This window comes from Saimiri boliviensis, chromosome 13, assembly GCF_048565385.1.
Source record: "Saimiri boliviensis isolate mSaiBol1 chromosome 13, mSaiBol1.pri, whole genome shotgun sequence".
In the NCBI taxonomy this organism is placed as follows: Eukaryota; Metazoa; Chordata; class Mammalia; order Primates; family Cebidae; genus Saimiri; species Saimiri boliviensis.
In genome coordinates, this window is record NC_133461.1 from 59,432,695 (window position 1) to 59,457,922 (window position 25,228).

At 37.7% G+C, this 25,228-nt stretch overlaps 1 protein-coding gene across 1 annotated transcript in view; it reads left to right on the forward strand.

Moving 5' to 3' along the window:
• Positions 1 to 25,228, forward strand: part of SMCHD1 (structural maintenance of chromosomes flexible hinge domain containing 1) — a 159,524-nt gene that overhangs the window by 1,098 nt on the left and 133,198 nt on the right. Inside the window, exons 2-5 of the mRNA XM_003924806.4 lie at positions 10,140 to 10,215; positions 10,843 to 11,004; positions 16,864 to 16,946; positions 17,576 to 17,706. Of these exons, the coding sequence (XP_003924855.3) occupies positions 10,140 to 10,215; positions 10,843 to 11,004; positions 16,864 to 16,946; positions 17,576 to 17,706 (452 nt within the window). The remainder of the gene's footprint in view (positions 1 to 10,139; positions 10,216 to 10,842; positions 11,005 to 16,863; positions 16,947 to 17,575; positions 17,707 to 25,228) is intronic.

A 25,228-nucleotide genomic window follows, 5' to 3' on the forward strand; every position in this document is an offset into this window, starting at 1 on the left:
TTAGATGATGCGGGGTGTCCCCAGTGTCCCTGTCAAGGTTGCAGGTCTGTCGGGGGGAGGTGGGAGGTTCCTTCCTCACGGAGACACTTGTCCAAGTCAGCTTTGCAGGTAGAGCTGCCCTTCTGATTTTCCGAGCCCTAACCCTTGGGCATTCCTAAACCAAGTCAAAGGTTGGCATGGGTGGCCGTGGAACACCAGAGAACGTACCTACCCCGTCTATTGGTTTGCTTTAGAAATGAACCTGCAGGGAAACCTGCTTTAAACTGAGAAATACTTTATAGATACGAGGTGGTGGCGTTGCCTGAGCTTTGAAGAAGGAATATTGTCATGCCCTGAATTAACCACACGAGGTCCCTTTTTAAGCGGTGCTTCCAAGGAAAAGAGCTTTGAAGCCGTGTTTTGTCTTGAGAAGGCTGATAGGTTTAGAAATGTTCTAGAGATATAACTTGTATGGTTACTGAAGTAATTGATATTATGATCCGTAGAATAAAAACGATTTAGGAAGTAAGGACTTTCTTTTGTTCACAGCTGTAGTCCCAGCGTCTAGAACTGTGCCTGCCACATTGTAAATGCTCAGATTAGAATGGATAAATGAAGACAAAAACCTATCCACTCTGAAGTTAATTCTGTGCCTGAATGTAGTAGATACCCGTTGTTTGAAAAGTGAATCAATGCTCATCTTTTTTGTTGAATACTTGGTATTCAGAACCATTCCACGAAAGGGAAACTTTAAATTTGTTATGTTTATTGTAAAACTATCAGTACATTAAATAAAATGGGGGGTAAGAAAGTAAATCTTTTACTCGCTGTAAAACTACTGTATAACTACTCAGCATCTGAAGTTATGTCTTTTCAGCTTTCCTTCATCTTCCTACTCCATGTTTTAAAAATTATTAAAATGTGTTTTATATTCTATGAATTTTTTCACTTAATAGTGTCAGAAGCATTTATTTAACGAAGGTCTTCAAATCAAAATTTGAAATAGTTCGTTTGCTATCACGGGTTACATAACCGTATCTTTCCTTTCTGTTGACATTTACATTACTTTTATTTTTAAAAAAAAATTTAATTAATGCTATGGTAAACATATATTTTCCCAGGCTCATATATTCCTGGGCTCAGGTGATCCTCCCACCTTAGCCCTCCAGGTAGCTGGGACTACAAGTGAGCGCCACCATGCCCAGCTACTGTGTGTGTGTGTGTGTGTGTGTGTGTGTGTGTGTGTGTGTATTTAGTACCTATGGGGTTTTACTATGTTGCCCAGGCTGGTCTCAAACTCCTGGGCTCAAGAGATCCACCTGCCTCCCAAAGTGCTGGGATTACTGGCCTGAGCCACCGCACTTAGCGGACGGACATCTTTGAGTAAAACATAGCCTTTTATGTCTTTATTATTGTTTGCTTAGTTTGGAATCTTAGAAGTGAAATTCCTGGGTCAAAAATGAGACACATCTTTAAAGCTCTTGTTACATATTTTAAAATTACTTTTTGAAAACGTTTTGCTACTTTACCCTTCCTCTAGAAATGCACTGTTTCTCTCTTTTCTCTTGTGAGATGTCTCAGTAACTCTTAGATAAATAAAGGAAGTATCATTGGCCTTTTATTACAGAAGTGTAAACACAGTTGTGAAGATGGTGACTCATCTAAGTCAAATAGTGAAACTCAAGTTAGTATTCAAACCCAGAACCTCTGTTCATTCTGTTACGCTACTCAAATGATGTTCTTTGCTGTAGGAAACAGATGTGTTTATTCCCTCCTTCAATATTTCAACTGGAACACCAAGGAAAAGATTTCTTTTGACTGATTCTTTTCCTCCTTCCTCCCACTTTATCCTGCTAGAACAAATTTTAAATTTAGTTAGAAATGAGAGGGAACAACTAGTAAGAAAAAAAGAAGGCTAACTTTGTTGTTGTTTAACTTGTTTTAAGCATTATTAGATTATGCTGCAGATCCTATAACTTTGTCTCCATTATATACTTGAAGAACTGAATTAAACTGAGATTATATGGTTAACAAGCAGTGAAACTGGGATTGGAATCTAGGTCAATTTGATATTCCAAAGCGCGCATGCATGCGTGTGTGTGTGTGTGTGTGTATGTATTAAAAAAAAAACATAACTACTCCACACTGTTTATTAGAACCATCACTTTTGTCCTTAGAGGAAGAGACAAAACAATATACTAAATTAAAGTTTTTGTTAAAATGTAAATTAAACCAATAAATGTTTGTAGTGTCAAGCAGTGTTAGGGATCCTAAACTGTTACTTATTTATTTATTTATTTATTTTGAGATGGAGTCTTGCTCTGTCACCCAGGCTGGAGTGCAGGGGCGTGATCTCAACCCACTGCAACCTCTGCCTCCCAGGTTCAAGTGGTTCTCCTGCCTCAGCCTCCTGAGTACTGGGATTACAGCCACCTGCCACCACACCTGGTTAATTTTTATACTTTTAGTAGAGACAGGGTTTTGCCATGTTAGCCAGGCTGATCCTGAACTCCTGACCTCAGTTGATCCACCCAGCTTGGCCTCCCAAAGTGCTGAGATTACAGGCTGAGCCACCACTCCCTGCTTTAAATTGTTATTTGAAGAAAGTTCACCTCAGGAAAAAGGAGAGGGAAGAAATGGAAAGGACAAATCTGAAAAAAGCCCTTAGACCTCTGATAAACAGCTGTTGACTCACCTGAGCCCTTGTGGTCTTGCAGAATCAATGATTAGAAAATGACTCATTTGGTTAGTCCTTAAATACACCCAGATATAAAGTCCCATGTGTGAATATCCCCCTGCCACCAATTTGAAGGAATTGTCCAGTGTTCTTTGTTGTGTGACTGTTTTAGATGCTTTGTATTTTAATATAACATTTGCTCATCCATTTCTACAATAAACATGAAATTAAAAAAAAAACAAAAACAGGGGTGTAGCAAGTGCCATAGTAAGGTAACCAAATATAATAAAGCCACATTAAAAGCTGGCTGGTTTGCAGAGTTTCAGAGCAGTGGTAAAGTATGTAGTTTCTGACTGATTTCATCCATGGATGAAAATTACCTGTCGTTCAGAGATAGTGAAAGAAAATAATTTTAGAAAATAAAATTAAGTGATCATTTTGATAGGTAACCATTTTACGCACTGCAAGTTAATTAGTCTTTAAACATTTAAGAGAAGTTGAGGCTGGGCACAGTGGCTTACACCTGTAATTCCAACATTTTGGGAGGTCGAGGCAGGTGGATCACCTGAGGTCAAGAGTTCGAGATCGGCCTGGCCTTCAGGGTAAAACCCGTCTCTACTAAAAATACAAAAATTATCTGGGCCTGGTGTCAGGTGCCTGTAATCTCAGCTACTGGAGAGGCTGAGGCAGGGAGAATTACTTGAAACCAGGGGTCGGAAGTTGCAGTGAGCTGAGAACGCATCACTGTACTCCAGCCTGTGATAGAGCCAGACTTTGTCACAAAAAACAAGTAAACAATAATAAAATACTAGAAAACTTGTAACTCAAGAAATAATTTTTATAGATGAAACAGGGAAAACAAAAAGATAGTTTGTGTCTTTTTTTTTTTTTTTTTTTTTTTTTTTGCGATGGAGTCTTGATTTATGGCACAGGCTGGAGTGCAGTGGCATGATCCCGGCTCATTGCAAGCTTCACCTCCCAAGTTCAAGCAATTCTCCTGCCTTAGCCTCTTGTGTAGCTGGGATTACAGGTGCCAGCCACCACGCCCGGCTAGATAGTTTGTGCCTTACTTGAATAATAATAGATTTATAGATTAAAAATCCATGGTTTTTTTTTTTGTTTTGTTTTGTTTTTTTGCTCTTATTGCCCAGGCTGGGGTGCAATGGTGTGATCTCAAATCACCTCAGCCTCCTGGGTTCAAGTGATTCTCCTGCCTCAGCCTCCTGAGTAGCTGGGATTACAGGCGGCAGCCATCAGACCCAGCTAATTTTTTTATTTTTAGTAGAGATGACGTTTCACCATCTTGGCCATGCTGGTCTGAAACTCCTGACCTCAGGTGATCTGCCACCCTCAGCCTCCCAAAGTGCTGGGATTACAGGTGTGAGCCACTGCACCTGGCGAAAAATCCATGGATATTTAATATGGATTTTTAATATTGATTAAAACATTATGATTTTTTAATGTGGATTTAAAAACCATGGATTTTTAAATATGGATTAATTTTAAAAGTTTATTGCAACATTATATACAATAGTAAAGACTTGGAACCACTCCAAATGACTATTGATGATCGATTGGATAAAGATAATGTGGCACATATACACCATGAAATACTATGCAGCCATAAAGAAAAATGAGATCATGTCTTTTGCAGGGACATGGATGACCCTGGAAGGCATCATTCTCAGCAAACTAACACAGGAACAGAAAACTAAACACCGCATGTTCTCACTCATAAGTGAGAGCTGAACAATGAGAACACATGGACACAGGGAGGGAAACATCACACACTGGGACCTCTCGGGAGATAGGAGGCAAGGGGAGGGAGAGTATTAGGACAAGTACCTAATACACGTGGGGCTTAAAACCTGGGTGATGGATTGATAGGTGCAGCAGACCACCATGGCACATGTATACCTATGTAACCTGCATATTCTGCACATGTATCCAGAAACTTAAAAAAAAAGATAGTTTATGTGTCTTACTTGAATAATAATAGATTTATAGATTAAAAATCTATGGGCTTTTAATATGGATTAAAAATCTATGGGTTTAGACCGGGTGCGGTGGCTCATGCTTGTAATCCTAGCACTTTGGAAGGCCGAGGTGGGCAGATCACCTGAGGTCAGGAGTTTGAGACCAGCCTGGCCAACATGGTGAAATCCCATCTCTATAAAAAGAAAAATAAAGTAATAAAATGAAAAATTTATGGGTTTTTAATATAGATTAAAAACAAAAAGGAAATGAACCATTTGCTCCAGTGGAGGAAAATATAGGCAAAACTGGATACAATTAGTCCGGAATGATAACACAGTTGCCAGTGTTTGAAGAAGAGAGTAAGGTGCTAGCATACCTATCCATAGGTAATTTGACAGCTGGGGATAGCGGAAGTCTTCTATGTGGTTGGTGAAGGCTAAATAAACTATTCTATGCAATTATCCTAGAAAAGTACTCAAAACTTCAAAAAATGAAGAAAAAATAATAGACTTATGTGGAGATTATATGGAATAATTAGATATAATACTTTTTAGGTGAACATAGATCTTAAAAAAGTCATTTGTACATAGTTTTTCAGTAACTGTAAAAGCACATTTTGTTCTACAGGATGCATAATTATATGATTTAACAATTGGGACACTGGCTGAGGCTGGTGGCTCACACCTCTAATCCCAACACTTTGGGAAGCCGAGGTGGACAGATCATCTGAGGTCAGGAGTTCAAGACCAACCTGACCAACATGGTTAAACCCAGTCTCTACTAAAAATACAAAAATTAGCTGGGTGTGGTGGCATACGCCTGTAGTCCCAGCTACTTGGGAAGCCAAGGCAGCAGAATTGCTTCAACCCGAGAGGCGGAGGTTACAGTGAGCCACTGCATTCCAGCGTGGGCAACAGAGTGAGACTCCATGTAAAAAATGAAAAAAAAAAAAAAAATTGGGACATCGTAGAAATAAAAAAGTAGTAAGGAATTTAAAAATGCATAACTGTCATGATTATATAAATTCTAATAAAAAATCTGTTAGGTCAGATTTTGTCTCTGTTAGACAGATAGAAGCTTCTCAGGTAGTTTATGTTCATGCCTTTATTTCTCTAGGGTGGAATTGCATGGAATATGAGTATCTTTTTTTTTGAGACTGAGTTTTGTTCTGTCACAAGTCTGGAGTACATTGGTGCAATCTCGGCTCACTGCAACCTCTGCCTCCCAGATTCAAGTGATTCTCCTGCCTCAGCTTCCTGAGTAGCTGGGATTACAGGTGCATGTCACCAAGCCAGCTAATTTTTTGTGTTTTTAGTAGAGACAGGGTTTTACTGTGTCAGCCAGGATGGTCTTGATCTCCTGAACTTGATCCACCTGCCTCAGCCTCCCAAAGTGCTGGGATTACAGGCATGAGCCACCGTGCCTGGCCATGAGTAGCTTTTAACTTTACTAAAGTATGCCAAATTAATTACTTTATGTTTGTACCTTTTTTGAGTCATACCAGCAGTGTATAAGATACCTATTTCCCTGTACAGAGGCCTATACTTAATGGGTTCAGAATTTAATATTTTTGCCTACCTGATGAGAATGATAATTTATATTAATTTCTCTGATAACTAGTGATGTTAATCTTTTTATGTTGTCTGGTCTTTTTCTTTATGACTTGTGCTATTTGCATCTTTTGAGACAGGGTCTCACTCAGTCACCCAAGCTGGAGTTCAGTAGTGTGTGATCATGGCTCACTACAGCCTTGGCCTCCCAGGCTCAGGGGATTCTCCCACCTCAGCCTCTTGAGTGGCTGTGACTACATGTGTGCATCACCACGCCCGGCTATTTTTTTTTTTTTCCTGTTTTTTTGTAGTGATGGGGTTTTACCATGTTGTCCAGGCTGGTCTCCAACTCCTGAGCCCAAGCAATCTGCCCACTTTGACCTCCTAAAGTGCTTCAGATTACAGCTGTGAACACTGTGCCTGGCCCACTATTGTATGTTTTCAGAAATCCCTTTATGCTCACTCAAAATTATTTCCCTATGTTTTCTTTTATAATTTTGGGCTAATGTACAGCTGCTTTAATCCTCCTGGAATTTATTTTTGTGTAAGTTAAGGTGTATATTTGATCTGTTTTCATGTTGGACAACTAGTTGTCTTAATATCATTCGTTGGATAGTTTATTCTTTCCTCACCAATTTGTAATGTCACCTCTTCTGTTTGCTAGCTCTCCATGCGTATATATGCAGACCTGTCTTAGGGCCCTCTGTTCTCTTCCACTGGTCTATTCCAGGATATTTTAAAGTAGAAATTTTCTTATGAAAAGCTTCAGACATATACAAAGAGAGAGTCATCTATTGAACCCCAGTGTACTTATCCAGATTCAAGTTACCAGGAATTTACCACACTAGCATCATTTTTGTCTTTGGTACTGTATTTAAAGCACATTCTAGGTCTTAGGTTATTTCACTCTATATACTTCAGCATAAATATGTATTATCAAACCATTAAAATTAAGCATTTTTCTCTTTATTTATTTATTTATTTTAAAGATGGGGTTTCGCCATGATGGCCAGGCTGGTCTTGAACTCCTGACCTCAGGTGATCCACCCACCTCGGCCTCCCAAAGTGCTAGGATTACAGGCGTGAGCCACCGCACCCGGCCTGCATTTTTTTTTTTTTTTTTTGAGACGGAGTTTCGCTCTTGTTACCCAGGCTGGAGTGCAATGGCGCGATCTCGGCTTACCGCAACCTCCGCCTCCTGAGTTCAGGCAATTCTCCTGCCTCAGCCTCCTGAGTAGATGGGATTACAGGCACGCACCACCATGCTCAGCTAATTTTTTGTATTTTTAGTAGAGACGGGGTTTCACCATGTTGACCAGGATGGTCTCGATCTCTTGACCTTGTGATCCACCCGCCTCAGCCTCCCAAAGTGCTGGGATTACAGGCTTGAACCACCGCGCCCGGTCTGCATTTTTAATATTATCTTATGTCCCTGTCCATATTGAGTTCTCAGAATGTTTAAAAGTAGTTTTTTATAGTTGGTTTGTTTCAATCAGGAGCTGACATAGTCCTCACATTAAACTTGTTTTTTATGTTGCCTAATTCTTTTCAGTTTAAAGTATTTGAGCAGATTCCTCCTTCCCCAGTCTCTTTAGTTTTCTTGCAGCTGACCTCTTGAATAAATCAATCAGGTTTTTTTTTTGTTTTTTGTTTTTTTTGAGACGGAGCCTCGCTCTGTCGCCCAGGCTGGAGTGCAGTGGCATGATCTCGGCTCACTGCAACTTCCGCCTCTTGGTTTTAAGCAGTTCTCTGCCTCAGCCTTCCAGGTAGCTGGGATTACAGGCTCGTGCTACCATGCCCGGCTAATTTTTGTATTTTGAGTAGAGACGGGGTTTAACCATCTTGGCCAGGCTGATCTTGAACACCTGACCTCGTGATCTACCCGTCTCGGCCTCCCAAAGTGCTGGGATTACAGGCGTGAGCCACCATGCCCAACTCAACTAGGTTTTTAATATTCCACATTCTGGATTTGTTTATGCTCTTTTATGGCATTAATTTATCTCCATATATATTCTGTAAACTAGAAGCTAGCTTTAAAGGCCTGATTTGATTTAGGTTCAACTTCTTTGGGGTCAGGAGGGAAAGAATACTTTGTAGGTAGTTCTGGTACTTCATGTGGCATTATATTGGGAGGCACATGAGGTGTGAGTGTTTCAGCCACTCATAGCAATGCTAACATCGAAATCTTAGGATTCACCTGATTTCAGCAGGATCCCTCCACAAGAAAGTTTTGATCTGATTTGCCATTTCTCCTGTATTTATTAGCTGGAATTCTTTAAAGAACAACTTTGTCTCATCAGCTAGAGCTGTTTGGTTACCCTGAAATACCATTGTTACAAGAAAAGCAGTGTAAATAATTTGTTCTTTGCCTTTAACTTGTCAGGGTTCAGTGTGAGAAGTTTGTTCAGTAGCTCATTCCAGTGGTGAGCAATAGGGTTTTTATTAATATCATTACTGAATATTTAAGTTTGACTAGCCTAGATTTTTTAGTTGTTTTCAGTAAGAATGTTTATCTGGACTAGTCCATTACTACCTGAAACAGAAACCTGTACATTGCTGTAATTGTTTCATTTTAGACAGAGCGTGTATCTTTTATTTTTAATGTAAATGAAAATGTTAACCACTTTTCTAATTCTCATTTTTTGATTGATATTTTACAATTCATGTGTTCATTGGTCATTTGTATTTTCTCCTTTTCATTTTTTTGTGTTTTTACTTTTTCTCTTTGTTGATCCTTGTTTTGATTAATGAAGGCTTTTTGTCTGTTAAGGATGCCAACCTTTTGTTTCTTGTTGCAATTTTCCTCTTTTTTTTTTTTTTTTTCTGAGACAGAGTCTCCTTCTGTTGCCCAGGCTGGAGTGCAGTAGCCCCATCTTGGCTCACTGCAAGCTCAGCTCACTGCAGCCTCCACCTCCTGGGTTCAAGCGATTCTTCTGTCGCAGGCTCTTGAGTAGCTGAGATTACAGGTGCACGCCACCATGCTTATTTTTGTATTTCTAGTAGAGACAGGGTTTCATCATGTTGGTTAGGCTGGTCTTAAACTCCTGACCTCATGATTTCCCCCTCCTCAGCCTCCCAAAGTACTGGGAATACAGGAGTGTGCCACTGCACCCGGCCAAGTTCCTTCTAATTTATAATTTGCTTTAATTTTTAAAGTTATTATTTCGAATGACCTGTATGTCTTGTATAGCATGACTGTTCTTCCCTTCGTGCTATAAAACGCTAACTTGTTTTTTTTGAGATGGAGTTTCATTTTTGTTACCCAGGCTGGAGTGCAGTGGTGCGATCTCGGCTCACCGCAACCTCCGCCTCCTGGATTCAGGCAATTCTCCTGCCTCCGCCTCCTGAGTAGCTGGGATTACAGGCATGCGCCACCATGCCCAGCTAATTTTTTGTATTTTTAGTAGAGACAGGGTTTCACCATGTTGACCAGGATGGTCTCGATCTCTTGACCTCGTGATCCACCCGCCTCGGCCTCCCAAAGTGCTGGGATTACAGGCTTGAGCCACTGTGCCTGGCCTAAAATGCTAACTTCTGTTTTTCTATTTTGTTTTTGCATACTTAAATATTTAGTCTATATGAACATAAGTGTTATGTTAAAGCTTTGTTCCAAATAAGTTGATAACTTGCACGTTGGTATGAAATACTATGTCTTTTGTCTGGGTGGGTTCTACTGATGTTAAAACACTTTAAAAATGTTCCCTCTAATCACTAGTGTTCCCAGGTGGCTTATAGTAGCAGAAAAAAATGACCTTGTTAAATAAACAATTTATACAGATTTATGCTGTATTAATTATGCAAAGGCAAAATTTAAATATACTGAGTTTTATATTCCTAGATAAGTGTAGTAATTGTTACAGAATTATGTACTATCAATATTTTCATATTTTTATATATTTGAATAATACATTAATTTCCTTTGTGTAATAAGTGATTTTATTTCTTATTTTGGATAGACACTTGGCATTTCACCTGAAGAAAAATTTGTTATTACAACAACAAGTAGGAAAGAAATTACCTGTGATAATTTTGGTAGGTAAACAATATTACTAAATTCATGCTTTTTTATTTAATAAAATCTGGTACATGATATAGCAATAACTTTTATTAGATATGCATCTAAATCTGTTGATGATTTTTGCTAACTTGTTGGGATGGGGAAGGAAACTGGCTATATGTACATAGTTTGCACAGAGGTTATATTTTTCAAGCTTGTTGATAGTTGATATCAGTTATGGCTACAGAAGATGATTCTGCCTAGCACAAATCTTCTGAAGGTAATTTTCTTAAACAGCTTGGATTATTCCATTATCTTTTTTTAAAACCTAATTAGTTTCCAATACCAGCTGGTTTTTCATGCCTGATTCCATTTGAATTTAGCCATTCTCCATTCATATTGACACCACTCTATTTTAGATCCCTGTGTGATTTCCTGTGATAGTTTAACTTATTAAGAATTGAGTGTTTGAAATGAATGGAAGTATTTGTACTTGTTTCATTAATATCCTTAACATGACTTAATTTACGGGTAGATGATTGGGGTTTTTTCTTACCATCGTTAAAGATAATTTCATAGATAGAATTTGTATATTCACAATTATAAGTTCATTGAGTTTCTGATGCTGACCTAGCACTTATGATTTTCACTCTTGATTACAGATGAAACTGTTAAAGATGGAGTCACCTTATACCTGCTGCAGTCAGTCAATCAGTTACTACTGACAGCTACAAAAGAACGAATTGACTTCTTACCTCACTATGACACACTGGTTAAAAGTGGCATGTATGAATATTATGCAAGTGAAGGGCAAAATCCTTTGCGTAAGTATCTCATTCATACTAATTTTGATAAAATATTACCTGCCTTTATCCCCTGATCAGGTGTCCCATTCCTCCACTTTTTATAAATCATCTTATACTTTATTAGAAGACTGGCCACTCATTTTCTTTCTTACTCAAATTCATCACAGTATTATTATGTTTTCTTCTACCTATGTCATCTTCAATGAAAAGAAACTTTTAAAACTAACCTACTAGTAGAACTCATTCCTTTTCAAGACCCCTTTCATAAGGGGTCTTGTACCTATAGAGCTTTCCATCTCCTTTATACTCTCTTCTTCTGATTTATTCTTCCTTGTCTCCAATAGACCTTTCCCAATTAAGAAAATACTTTTTTTTGCTATGCCAATACATAGAGCTAGATTGCATAGGTTAGTAGTTTGTGTTCTTATTTCCATGTCTTTATCATTTCCTTCTACCTTTACTACTTGCTAGTTTCTTTCTTGTTTCTGGACTGTCTGCTAGTGATCTTTACAAATCGATTGATTTACTGAATCCTCTCTTTCTGGACCTGCCAAGGTGTCTAATACTACTTACATGTTCATTGGCAACTTTTGTGTTAAAATTATTTTTTTCTTATATGTGTATACTTGTTTGCAGGAAATCAGAAAACATAGATAAGCAAGAAGAACATAAAGAATATCTCTACTACCCAGACATCATCACCGCTAACACTTTGGTGTTTATCATTTCAGACCTTTTCATATTACTTGTTTTTAATGGTTTTATATGCTGCATACTTCTTTAACCTACATTTTGTTTAAAAGTGAACATCTTTTAATATATATGTCTTGCTGTATATATTTTGATAATATTTAGGTAACAATTTATTTCAACAGTATTCTTTTGTTTGTTTTTTTGAGACAGAGTCTCTCTCTCTTGCTCAGCCTGGAGTGCAATGGTGCGATCTTGGCTCACTGCAACCTCTGCCCCCGATTTCCAGCGATTCTCCTGCTTCAGCCTCCCAAGTAGCTGGGATTACAGGCATGCACCACCATGCCAGGCTGATTTTTGCGTTTTTAGTAGAGATAGGGTTTCTACCAAAAATCATGTTGACCATGCTGGTCTCAAACTCCTGACCTCAAGTGATCCCCCTGCCTTGCCTCCCAAAGTACTGGGATTATAGACACAAGCCACTGTGCCTGGCCTGAACAATGTTCTTCCATTAGACATTTAGGTTGTTTTAATTTTGTTATGGTTACAAATAACCCTGAATGTTCTTGTGACTAAATCTTTGTGTGTTTTCTTAACATACCACTTCCACTACTATTATTACTGTTGGCTAGGGTGCCAGGCATTGTGCAAGGTACTTAATGAGCATTGTCTCATTTACTTCTTAATCCTGTGTGGTAGGTAAAGATCCTGTTTTGCAGAATTAACTGGGGCTAAGAGATTTTAGGTAACTTGCCCAAGGCCACCCTACTAGTGAATAGTTGAGCTAGCATTTAAACTTTAGCAGAGTGACTTCAGAGCTTGAATATATAACTAGTACATTTATTACCTCCTACATCGTTCTTTTTGTACAAAAAAGGTCTCCAGTCTTAGAAACACTGTAGTCTTCCTTCCTTCACTAGCTACTGCCTAATTTTTTGCTCCCGTTTATAGCAAAACTCCTCCAAAGAGTTGACTGCATTCACTGTCAGCAGTACTTCTTTTCCTCCCATTTTTTCCTACTTACTCTGACCAGGCATTTTCGCCTACCACTCTACTGTACCCACTCTTTTATGGCCACCAACAACCAAATCCAGTGATCAGTTTTCAATTTTCAGTTCTCATTTTTCTTGAAATGTTATTTGAGATTGTTTTGTCACTTCTTCCTTTTTGACATACTTTTCTCATTTGGCTTTTGAGAGTCCATATTCTTGATCTTCTTCCTTTTTGCAGTGGTGTGACCACAGCACACTGTAGCTTCAAACTCATGAGCTTAAGCAGTCCTCCTGCCTCAGTCTCCTAAATGACTAGGACTACAGGTGCATATCAACATGCACAGCTAATTAAAAAAATCTGTAGCTGAATGCAGTGCCGCATGCCTGTAATACCAGTACTTTGAGAGGCTGAGGTTGGAAGATCACTTGAGACCAGGACTTCAGGACCAGCCTAGGTGATATAATGAGACCTCATCTTTACAAAAAAATATGTAAATTATTTGGACGTTGTGGTGCCTTCCTTGCTTAGCTACTTGGGAAGCAGAGGCAGGGGATTGCTTGAGTCAAGGAATTCGAGGCTGCAGTGAGCTGTGACTGTGCCACTGAAGTTCAGCCTGGGCAACAGAGTGAGACTCTGTTTCTAAAAATTAAAAATACATGTGTGTACCTGTGCAACAGTCTTACATGTTCTTCACATGTACCCCAAAACCTAAAATGCAATTAAAAATAAAAATAAAATTTTCTTTGTAGAGATTGAATCTCGCTATGTTGCCCAGGCTGGTCTCAAATTGCTGGTCTCAAATTATCCTCTGCCTTGGCCTCCCAAAGCTCCAGGATTATAAGCACCTTGATTTTCTTCTTACCTCACTGCCTGCAGTTTCTTCTCTCCCCATCTTCTTAATGTTGAAGTGCCTCAGGGCTTAGTCCTTGCCCTTTATCTTGTATCTTACTTTCTCACTTGGTGATCAGGTCCTATCTCATGGTTCTAAATAAGATCATTATGGAAGTGACTCTCACAAGGAGGAGGTAAGAAATGATTTTTAGTTAAATATTGAAAATGGTACCAGGTTTATCTCTTGAATTCCAGTTTTATCCATCCAGCTTCCTATGTGGCATCTCCTCCAGGATATCTAAAATGGGAACCATCATCTGCTCACTGAATTTTATACCACAGATAGTTTTCCCCATCTGAATTGATTATCACTGTGTCCTTCCAGCTGCACAGGCCAAAAATCAAATTGATACTTGCATGTCTCATACCTCGTATTTAATCCAACAGAAAATCCTTTGGGTCCTATTCTCAATGTTTATCTTGAAATGACCATTTCTCACCCCTGCTGTCGCTACCACCTGGTCTGAGGTACCATCATATCACCTGGATTACACTAAGTGCTAGTTAACTGGTATCTGTCTTTTCATCCCTGCCCATAAAAGGTTTGAGAACTCAGATTGTGTCACTCTTCTGCTGAAGGCACTCATGGCTCCCCATTTTACTAAGAGTAAAAGCCAAAGTCCTTACAGTTATGTGCAGGACCTTAGTAGCTCTGCTTTGCATCTCTCTGACTTTGTTTCTACTACGTTTTTGGCTTTTTCACTCCCCTCCAGTGCCATCCATATTCTCAGCTTAGGGCCCTCTGCTTGGAATGCTGTTCCTCCAGTTAGCCCTGGACTTACTCCCTCAGTTCATCCAAGTCTTGGTTATCTGTTGTCTTTTCAACAAATCTTACTCTATTTAATTGCAACTGTATTCCCTCTGTGTTTTTACTGTCAGTTTATTTCATTTCTCTTTTTTCTCCATTGTACATACCATCTTCTAACATGCTGTAGAATTTATTTATTTATTTATTATGATTATGTTTTCTTTCCCACATTCCTCCATTAGAATGTTAAATCCTTAAGAACAGAACTTTCATCTGCTTTGTTCTGTTCCTAGAACAATGCTTGGGACATAGTAGGTGCTTAAATATTTTAAAATTGAGTGAATCTGGCTGGGCGCAGTGGCTGACGCCTGTAATTCCAGCACTTTGGAAGGCCGAGGCAGGCAGATCACTTGAGGTGAGAAGTTCGAGACCATCCTGGCCAACATGGTGAAACACTGTCTCTACTAAAAATACAAAATTGGCCAGGCGTGGAGGCAGGCACCTGTTATCCCAGCTACTCAAGAGGCTGAGGCAAGAGAATTGCTTGAACCTGGGAGGCGGAGGTTGCAGTGAGCCAAGATCATGCCACCGCCACTCCATCCTTGGGCGACAGAACAAGAGTACATCTCAAAAAAAATTTTTTTTTTTGAGTGAATCTTTAATTTTTTTCCTGAGTATAAATTGGTAAATGTGTAATTGTAGAGTCAACAGAAGTATTCATTTTAAAGTCTTTTAACGTAGTTTAACTATTTCAGATTGATTAGTTTTCATTCTACCATCATTATGAAAAGATATAAAAACCATATCAGTTTTCATTCATACCATCATTATATGGATAAGCAGAGAAACTCAGTGTTCACATTCTTGGTTTGATTTCTGTGACTTTACTGTACATTCCTGGATCTTTCCCTACGTCTGTTTCCCTACTTCTGGTTCTTTTTGACTGGTGGACATTTCTTCAAGTCGTATTGATCTTTTTATACTTTTAGTAAACTGATCCAAGCCTTATCTATTATACCTATCTAATGAAGCAAAAGTCTTTATCTCTAACTGTCTTTAGTCTCAATTAAGCACAGTATCTGCTTCAGCTTTCTTTGGAACACCTCTGCTCATTGAACTTAATGTGGTGGTATGGCATCAGTGCTAACCTGAATTTTTCTTTCCTCCCTTCTAAATTTCCTCTTTATGGGAAATACTACCATTTATCAGTCTTCTAGAGGCAGAGACTCAAATGCATCTTGAATTTCTTTTTCCCCTCTTCTTTTTCATCTAATCAGATTCTAAATTCTACTCATTTCTTTCTTCCCAAATTTCTCTTTAAGTTTCTTTTCCTGCCATTTCCTACAGTGTCCCTTCTTCATCTTCTGGAGTTATCTTTAGCCAGACCCTTGTACATAATCTGATTTGTGGTAACTTCTTTGCAATTAGTTTATAACATAGCTATCCTTGGAGTATTTAAGATGAGTAGAAGTGCTTGCTGGAGGGCTACTTTTTTATTTGTTTGTTTTGTTTTTTGAGATGACGTCTCATTCTGCCACCCATGCTGGAGTGTAGTGGCATGATCTCAGCTCACTGCAACCTCCACCTTCTAGATTCAAGCGATTCTCCTGCCTCAACCTTCCTAGTAGCTGAGATTATAGGCACTCGCCACCTCACCCACCTACGTTTTGTATTTTTAGTAGAGATGGGGTTTTGCCATGTTGGCGAGGCTGATCTCAAACTTCTGACCTCAGGTGATCAGCCCTCCTTGGTCTCCCAAAGTACTGGGATTACAGGCATGAGCCACTACGTCCAGCCTGGAGTGCTACTTTGGATTAATTAAAGCTTTTGTTGGGTTAAGCTTCTACAGAATTAAGATATGTAAATTTGATATGTTCCCTTTCTTTTTAACTAAGGGAATAAAAGCAGGAAATAGTGTGAATAGTGATCTTGAAGAAAGGAGAATATTTAGTTAATGTTGAGCCAGTGATAGATTGAATATCAAGTTGGTAGTGTGGTAGTGAATCAATAGCAGTTCTGTGTCAGTTGAGCAGATATATTCTCTCACTTGAAAAATTTGTTAGTCATAAGAATTTTGTATCCAAATTAGCTTTCAGGAGATACTTATCTTGCAGATGAGCAGTATTGGAAATTAAAGAAAAAGAGAGAGATACTTATTGTTTATATTTGCCCTCATATTTCTAAATGTGCTTACTTGGACTTGTGCATGATGTAATTACATACCGCAGACTATTTGATTTTATGGTTATGGTCTTCTGTTTGTCTTTTAATGTCTGTATGTCTGTCTTTAGATTATAAACTCCTTGAAGCCAGGAATCATGGCTGGCTGACTCATGCTGTATAGTGCCAAACAAGTACTGATTGATGACTGCTTTTTTGATGCTGGTGGTGATTGGTGATGATGCCTTTATTATGTGTTAGATCATTAGGATCAGGATAATACTTTAATTCTAGCTCTTTGGCTTTAAGGTACTTGAGAGTTTCTTCTTCTTTGAACTTTTATATAAAGTATGTGGGAGGAAAAAGTTAAGCAATGTTTTCTTAATCTCTTGCAGCATTTGCTCTTGCAGAATTAATTGACAATTCATTGTCTGCTACTTCTCGTAACACTGATGTTAGAAGAATACAGATCAAATTGGTAAGGAATGTAAAGCAATTTAACTTTTCCTTTTGTAAGAATAGTAAAAGTTTATTGGAGAAAATTAGAAAATAAAGATAAAACTAAAAGTAGAAATAATTTTCAGATGTCTCTTCATCCATTGTTAAATTTTTTTATGTTTTTTTCTATGCATATATGTGTACATGTATGTGTACATTTGTTTTTTTGTAATCTTCTACTTTCCCTTAACAGTACATTGTTAATATGTGCCGCATCATGAATGTTCTGCAGTGTAATATTCCATTGTTGCAGTGGCTTATTGACTATAATATAAATTGGGTAGTTTGTGTTCTGTTGTCAAATATTTAGATTTTTTTCTGTATTTTTGCCACTGGAAGGAATGCTGGAATGACGAACATTCTTATACATCTTCGTACATGTCTCTGAATATTTCCTTAAGTTAATTCTGAGAAATGGAATTTCTAGGCTAAAGGACATGAAGAATTCTGAGGCTTTTGATACACACTGCTTCAGAAAATTGTATTAATTTACACTTCCATCAGTAATGTATAAGTGAACACATTGGATCTTTTTTTCATATTTACCTTTTTATGTTTCAAATATTGATTTAACTTTTCCTGTCTTTTTGAACTTATTTTGTTTCATAGCTTTTTGATGAAACACAAGGAAAACCTGCTGTTGCAGTGATAGATAATGGAAGAGGAATGACCTCTAAACAGCTTAACAACTGGGCCGTGTATAGGTTATCAAAATTTACAAGGCAAGGTGACTTTGAAAGGTTAGAAAACCTTACTTTTTTTGTGTGGGTAGCTATGTATTTTAATAAGGATAAAAAAACTGAATATACCTTTAGATGCATATGATACATTGGAGTTTTTACTGTTATTTGCATATTTATTTAGGTTTTTATGTTATAGAATTTTTATGATTGATACCCAGAAACAGTCAGAACTACATAATATTGTGTCTTTGCATTAAACAGCTCATTTTGCATTTCCTGAGGTATGTAGGAGTTGATATGTTGAGAACCTTAGAGCTTTTCCCTTTTTTTTCTCTGTGTGGCCTCTATAGCAGTAGAATGGTTTTAAAATAGGCTTTAGAAATCACTTCATACCATTTGCAAAATGTCTAAAACTGCATATGGTTCTGTGAAGCTCACTATTGCTCTACTTTCAGAGCTCTTTTTGCAAAACATTCAGGAGCAGAATCTAGTGGAGTTATGTATCAGAATGTGCTTGTAGAAAATATCTTGAATGAGGATATCACTGGGAAAAGAAAATATGCTAAAAGCCATCAGCCATAAAAAGATTTAGATTTTTGGGATCTTAGTGGAACTCTAGTAAAATAGAGCTTTGACCCCAAGTCTTTTGATATTTTAAGCTATGTTGCTGTACTTCTAACAGCATACTTGGGAAGAATCACTTGGCATTCTTATTAAATAGTTGGTGTGTGTTCATAACCTGTTTTGTTCTTTACTGCATCAAGAAAAGTCACCCACATTTAAGGATCAATCTCAATGTGTTAATATAGTTAGCACATTGGTTGTCTTGCTTCTAAAATTTCAGCACCCTCAGAATTTTCATCCTATTGTTAAAGACTTAACAGTGCCATTGTAAGAGATAATGTAGTATGAAGAACAAAGACTCTTGTATCATTTGGCCTGGTTTGGATTCTAGCCTTGCCACTTACTAATTGTGTGACATTGGTCAACTTACTTTACTTCTCTGTGCCCCAGCTTATATATCCATAAAATGGGGATAGTATCCCATAAGGTTTCGTAACAACTAAGTTAGTACATGTAAAATCCTTAGGACAGAGTCTGGCATATGGTAAATAGTCGATAACTATAAGCTATAGAAGCTGTCATTTTAGTTATTACTTCTCATTCCTAACTTCCGACTTTTATTTATTATTTTTTTTTGAGACAGAGTCTCACTCTGTTGCCCAGGCGGGAGCGCAGTACAATGGCACACACTTGGCTCACTGCAACTGCTGCCTCCTGGGTTCAAACGATTTTCTTTTCTCAGCCTCCCAAGTAGCTGGGACTACAGGCGCCCACCACCACACCCAGCTATTTTTTGTATTTTTAGTAGAGACTAGGTTTCACCATGTTGACCAGTCTAGTCTTGAACTCATGACCTCAGGTTGGTCTACCTGCCTCAGCCTCCCAAAGCGCTAGGATTACAGGCATGAGCCACTGCACCTGGCCTAGACTTACTTCTCCACAGCCATTGTATTTCAGTATTTTCATGAATATGTGACACTTAAAGGATTTATAAAAAGCTGGAGAGAAGGCAAAGACCACTGTCTTTAATAATGTGAGGATAGGATTTAGCATATGACAGAAGTATTAGGTGAAAGGGAATATAAAACAGATGGTAGATTAGGCCAAATGGTCAGAAACACATCAGCTATATCAACCAGAAAAGTAGAAAGAAATGAAAATCTTAACTGGATTCATGGGACACTGACTGATTTTTCTCTGGTTTTTAGAACAACACAAACTTTTAACCAAATATTAGGGAAAATGTACTTTTTGTGCTCTTTTGGTCTTAGCTTTATAGGTTTGTGTCAGTAAACAATCAGTTGTTAATTTTAGCAGTTAGGTACTCATACTGTCATTGAGTCCAGTGTAAGTTCCTTGACCCACTCTAATTTCTATCAAGATCAGATGCACTCCTTCAGCCTCTAGCTTGTGCTCAGATGCTTTACTCCTTCCATTTGTTTTTTTCTGGATACAAGGATGGATGCCATAGAAGACAGGCTGTAGAAGAAAGGGAAGAACAGGCTAAAAGTACTAAACAACTAACAGTCTTGACCTGTAGCTCACAGTGTATTGGAGAGAGAAACAGAAATACAAAAAATTACATGTAGAAGCATTTCATTTATTATTACTATGAATAAAATGTAGAGTAATGTTGAAGGAATGGATTGCTAGGAAAAAAAAAGTAGAGTAATAGGACTGATGCACATTTCCTCTAGATAAGGTAGTTGGAGATGAGAGCCTCTTTGAGATTATATTTGAGTTGAGGCTTGAATGATCAGAAGAAAGCAGTGTGTTTCAAGTAGAAGAAGCACCAGCAAAGCAAAGACTCTGAAATTGTGACAGTCTTGCTGTGTTTGAAGGACAGAAAGGATACTATTGTGATTGTAGCACTGTAGATAAAGGGGAGGGTAGAGGGAGATGTGAGAATTTCAGTTTGGTAATATTATTCATAATTCTCATTTACCTGGGTACTACTCCCTAACGTCACCCTTTTTATTTTGAAAAATTTCAAGCCAATAGACAAGATGAAAGAACTAGCACCCATATATCCTTCATCTAGATTTATCGGTTGTTAACATTTTGTCACATTTATTAACTGTCTACACACTTGCAGACACACACTTAGTTTTTCTGAATCATTTGAAAGTACACTGCTGTCAGTTTGTGACATTTCACGCCAAAATACTGTAGCAGGTGTATTCTGAGGACAAGTAGATTCTCATAAATAACTAAAAATCATTATCACATCTAAGAAGTTTATCATTAATGCAATAATATCTAACATAAGATTTTCATTAGATTTTTTTTTTCCTTTGTCATGTCTGGTCTTCTTTATTATAGTTTCCCTACCTTTTGTGTTTTTCATAATACTTTCATTTTTCTGTAGTGCTTAGGCTAGTTTTCTTGTAGAATGGTCCACAACTGGGATCTGAGTGTTTTCTCAGCACTGTTTTCTTCCTTTAGTATTTTATTATGAGCATTGTAAAACATATAGAAAAGTTGAAATTCTACAGAGAATACACATACCCACATCTAGATTTTACTGTTGAACTCCATGTCTGTCTGTCCACCATTAGTTCATCTGGTTTTTTAATACAGTTTAAAACAAGTTATAAGTATCAGTATACTTTTTCCTAGTGTTGAAAGTATCCATATTATTTTCTAGGGTTCAATATTTTTAATTTTGAGGTAAAATTTACATATTATACAGTTAAATGTTTATATATGTCTTAAAAGTATGATCATTGAATTTATCTTTTATGGAGATAAAATTTACATATCATAAAATTTACAGTATTAAAGTATACTGTTAAGTAGTTTTGAGTTAACAAAATTGTGCAGCCGTCACCACTAATTCCAGAATATTTTTACAACTCCAAAAGAAACCCTGTACTAAATGGTAGTCACTTTCTATCTCCTGGCAATTGCTAATATTCTTTTAATAGTTTTTTTTTTGTTGTTTTTTGAGACTAATCTTGCTCTGTTGTCCAGAGTGGAGTATAGTGGCACTGTCTTGGCTCACTGCAATCTCTGCCTCTTGGGCTCAAGTGATCCTCCTACTTCAGCCTCCCATTTAGCTGGGACCATAGGTGTGTGTCACCATACTGGCTAATTTTTTGTAGAGATGGGGTCTCCCTATGTTGCCCAGGCTGGTCTGCAACTCCTGAGCTCAAGCAGTCCACCTGCCTCAGCCTCTCAAAGTGCTGGGATTAAAGGAATGAGCCACCATGTCTGGCCAGTGGTTGTTAATCTACATTTTTTATTGTTTTTCTAGGGATTATAACCAGCATCTTACTTTATAACAATACAGTTTGGATTAATGCCAATGATATGTCTATAGTATACAAAAACCACTCCTATTTAGCTTTGTTCTCCTCCCATTTCCATGTACTATTATTTTCATATAAATGCGATTGTTGTACATTATAGCCCTGTCACTACAGTTTTCTACTTACTGTTTTATGCCTTGATCTTTTAAATCAGATAGGAAAAGAGTTACAAATAATACATTTATACTGTCTTTTCTAAGTATGTGATTACAACTACCTTATTTTCTGTTTATTTCTTTATGTGTATTTGAGTTATAATACTTTTTAGTATCCTGGTGTTTTAGCCCAAAGGACTCTCTATGGCTCCATTAGGGCAGATCTGCTAATGACAAATTCCCTCAGTTTTTATTTGAAAATGTCTTAATCTTTCCATTATTTTTGAAGGCTACTTGTGTTGGGTAAAGAACTCTTGGTTGACAGTCTTTGTCTTTTAACACTTTGAATATGTTAGTTAGTTCACTGCCTTCTGGCTTTATGGTTTCTGATGAGAATTAGCTGTTAATCTTTTTGAGGATCCCTTCTGTGTAACAAATTAACAAATTGTTTCTCTCACTGCTTTTAAGATTTTGAGATTATCTTTTTATCTCTGGCTTTTTTTTTTTTTTTTTTTTTTTTTTTTTTTGCATTTCTCTAATGAGGTCTCTGGCTTTTGACAGTTTAATGCTGATGTGTTTAGGTGTGGATTTGGGTTCATCCTACTTAGAGTTCATTGAGTTTCTTGAATATATAGAATAAAGTTTTTCATCAGATTTGGGAAGTTTTTGGCCATTTTTTCCTCCAGGTATTTTTCTCCTTTCCTTTTGTGGCTCCTCTTATCCATATACAGGTATTGATCGACTTACGACCTATGCAACTTACGACCATTCAACTTTACGACCACAATCACTAGCCATGACTGCTCCATGTCTGGCAGCGCAAACATTGCCCAGCTGGGCGTATGACAGTGCGGACCAGCTTCCGGCAGCACTACCGTCTCCGCGTGCACCATTTCAACTGTTATCCCAGACTCGGTACAGCAATTTGTGTTTTGTGTCTTGGATATTTTGCATCAAACCCCTCCCAAGATGTCTATCAGAGGAAATTGTCTTTGTCTACGCCTCAGCCTGCTAAGAAGGAAAGAAAGGCCATCGATCTTGACACGAAAACGAAGGTACAGTAATTAAGCAGTACGAAGGAGGAAAGAAAGTGAATGTGACCGCATGTGATATTAAGTTATCACACTCGACTGTGTCGACGATTTTGAAAGATAAAGAATTCGTGAAGCTGTAAAAGGTTCTGCACCCATGCAATCAACAGTTATAACAAAGCAATGAAGTGGGCCCATCCACAAAATGGAGAAATTGCTGTATATTTGGATGGAAGATCAAATTCAAAAACAGACACCATTAAGTCTTTTTACTGTGCAGATGAAGGCGAGAAGTCTATTTCAGACTCTGAAGGAGCGTGCTGGAGAAGATTATAGTCAAGAATTTATAGCAAGCACTGACTGCTTCCAGAGATTCAAGAAAAGATTCCAAATGCATAGTGTTCAAGTGACTGGAGAAGCAGCGAGTGCGGATGAGGAAGGAGCACATAAGTTTGTTGATAGTCTGGATGAATTAATTACAGATGAGAGATATCTAGCTGAACAGATTTTCAATGTTGATGAAACTGGATTATTTTGGAAACGGATGCCAGCACGCACTTATATTCACAAAGATGCCAAAAGCATGCCAGGATTTAAAGCTTTTAAGGATAGGCTAACTCTGCTGCTTGGTGGGAACATTGCAGGGTTTAAGCTGAAGCTGTTCTTAATTTATCACTCAGACAACCCACGTGTGTTCAAGAATGTTAACAAGCACAAACTGCCCCTCTACTTTCGTTCTCAGCGTAAAACATGGATGACACAAGGATTGTTTGAAGACTGGTTTATGAACTGTTTTATTCCTCAAGTTCGAGAATATTGTTTGGAGAAAGATATTCCTTTCAAGATTTTATTGCTACTCAATAATGCGCCTGAACACCTACCACATCTAGGTGATCTCCATCCAGATGTAAAATTTGTTTTTCTTCCGCCAAACACGACTCCACTCATCCAGCCTATGGACCAAGGTTCCATTGCTACGTTAAAGGCCAACTATCTTCGAACCACCTTCCCTCAAGCAATATCCACTATAGATGCTGACTCAGAACTAACATTGCGAGATTTGTGGAAACACTACAGCATTTTGATGTGTATCAATATCGCTACCGCCTGGGAGGCTGTGACAACAAAGTGCATCAATGGCATCTGGAAAAATTGTGTTAAGCGCTATGTTAATGATTTTGACGGATTTGACAGTGAACATGAACTTGAAACGATTCGGGAAAAAATAGTAAAACTCGCTAAAGACCTTTCTTTGGAGTGTGAAATGGAAAATGTTGAAGAGTTGCTAGACAAAGAATCCAGAGAACTTACAAATGAAGAGCTAATCGAACTGGAAGAAGAAAGAGTAGCAGAAGAAGAAAGAAGAGAAGCAGAGAAAGAAGAGGAGGAGCCAGAAAGAAAGTTCACTACTAAGGGAGTATCAGACGGTTTATCTTTACTGAATAAACTTCTTATGCATTTCAAAGCAGTGGACCCAAACATCGAACGATTTGCAAGGATTGAACGGATGGCGCACGATGTGTTTCGTCCGTATCGTGAAATTTATGAAGAAAAAAAGAAACATACAATTCAGGCAAAGCTCACCATGTTTATGAAAAAACCAACTCCCGTAACCCCAACTGCTGCCTCAGATGATGACATCAACAATCCGCAGCCAAGCACCAGTGGCCAATAAAATGTTTCATACATGTTTATATATTTTGATATGTTTTGCAATTAGGAAAATGTTTCCTATGGTATTTTTTACACCTACATTTTATATTTTTATATGCACCTGTATTTTGTAATTTTGTATGTTTTGCAAATATTAAACCAGTTGTACTGGTAATGCAGTGTTTTACTTAAACCTGACGAATGTAAAAAGAAACAAAATGGTGTAGAGATGATACAAATGGCATAAAATGAACAAAGAAAATTATGAAATGTAACAATAATGAAAGAAAATTAGGATAAAATGACTTAAAGATTTTTATAACATCATTTCACAGTACTGTACATATAGCCTACTCAACTTAACGACCAAATCATGTTACGACCGGTCTGTCGGAACCAATCGTGGTCGTAAGTCGAGCACTAGCTGTACTTGATGGTGTTCTATAGTACAGTCTCTGAGGCGGGTTTTTTTCTTCATTTTTGTTTTTGTTCCTCAGACTGAATAATTTCAATCAGCCTACCTTCAAATTTATGGATTCTTCTGCCAACTCAAATCTGCTCATGAGTCTCTTAAGTGATTTTTTTCATTTTGGTTATTTTTCCAACTCCAGAATTCCTGTTCAGTTCTTTTTTTTTTATGATTTCTGTCCCAACCGATACTCTGGTGAAATGTCATTCTTATACTTTCTTTTAGTTCATTAGATATGGTTTCTGTTCTTTGTTTAAAATAGTTGAGCTGCTTCTGCCACAGTTTCCACCAACTGTTCTTTTTCCTGTGTGTGAACCATACTTTAATATCTCTTTGTGTGGCTTGTAATTTTTTATTGAGAACTGGCCATATTATAATATAATGTAGGAACCCTGGAAATCTGATACTACCTCCCTCCGCAAGACTTGTTGTTTCATCTGTTGTTTGTTTATGTAG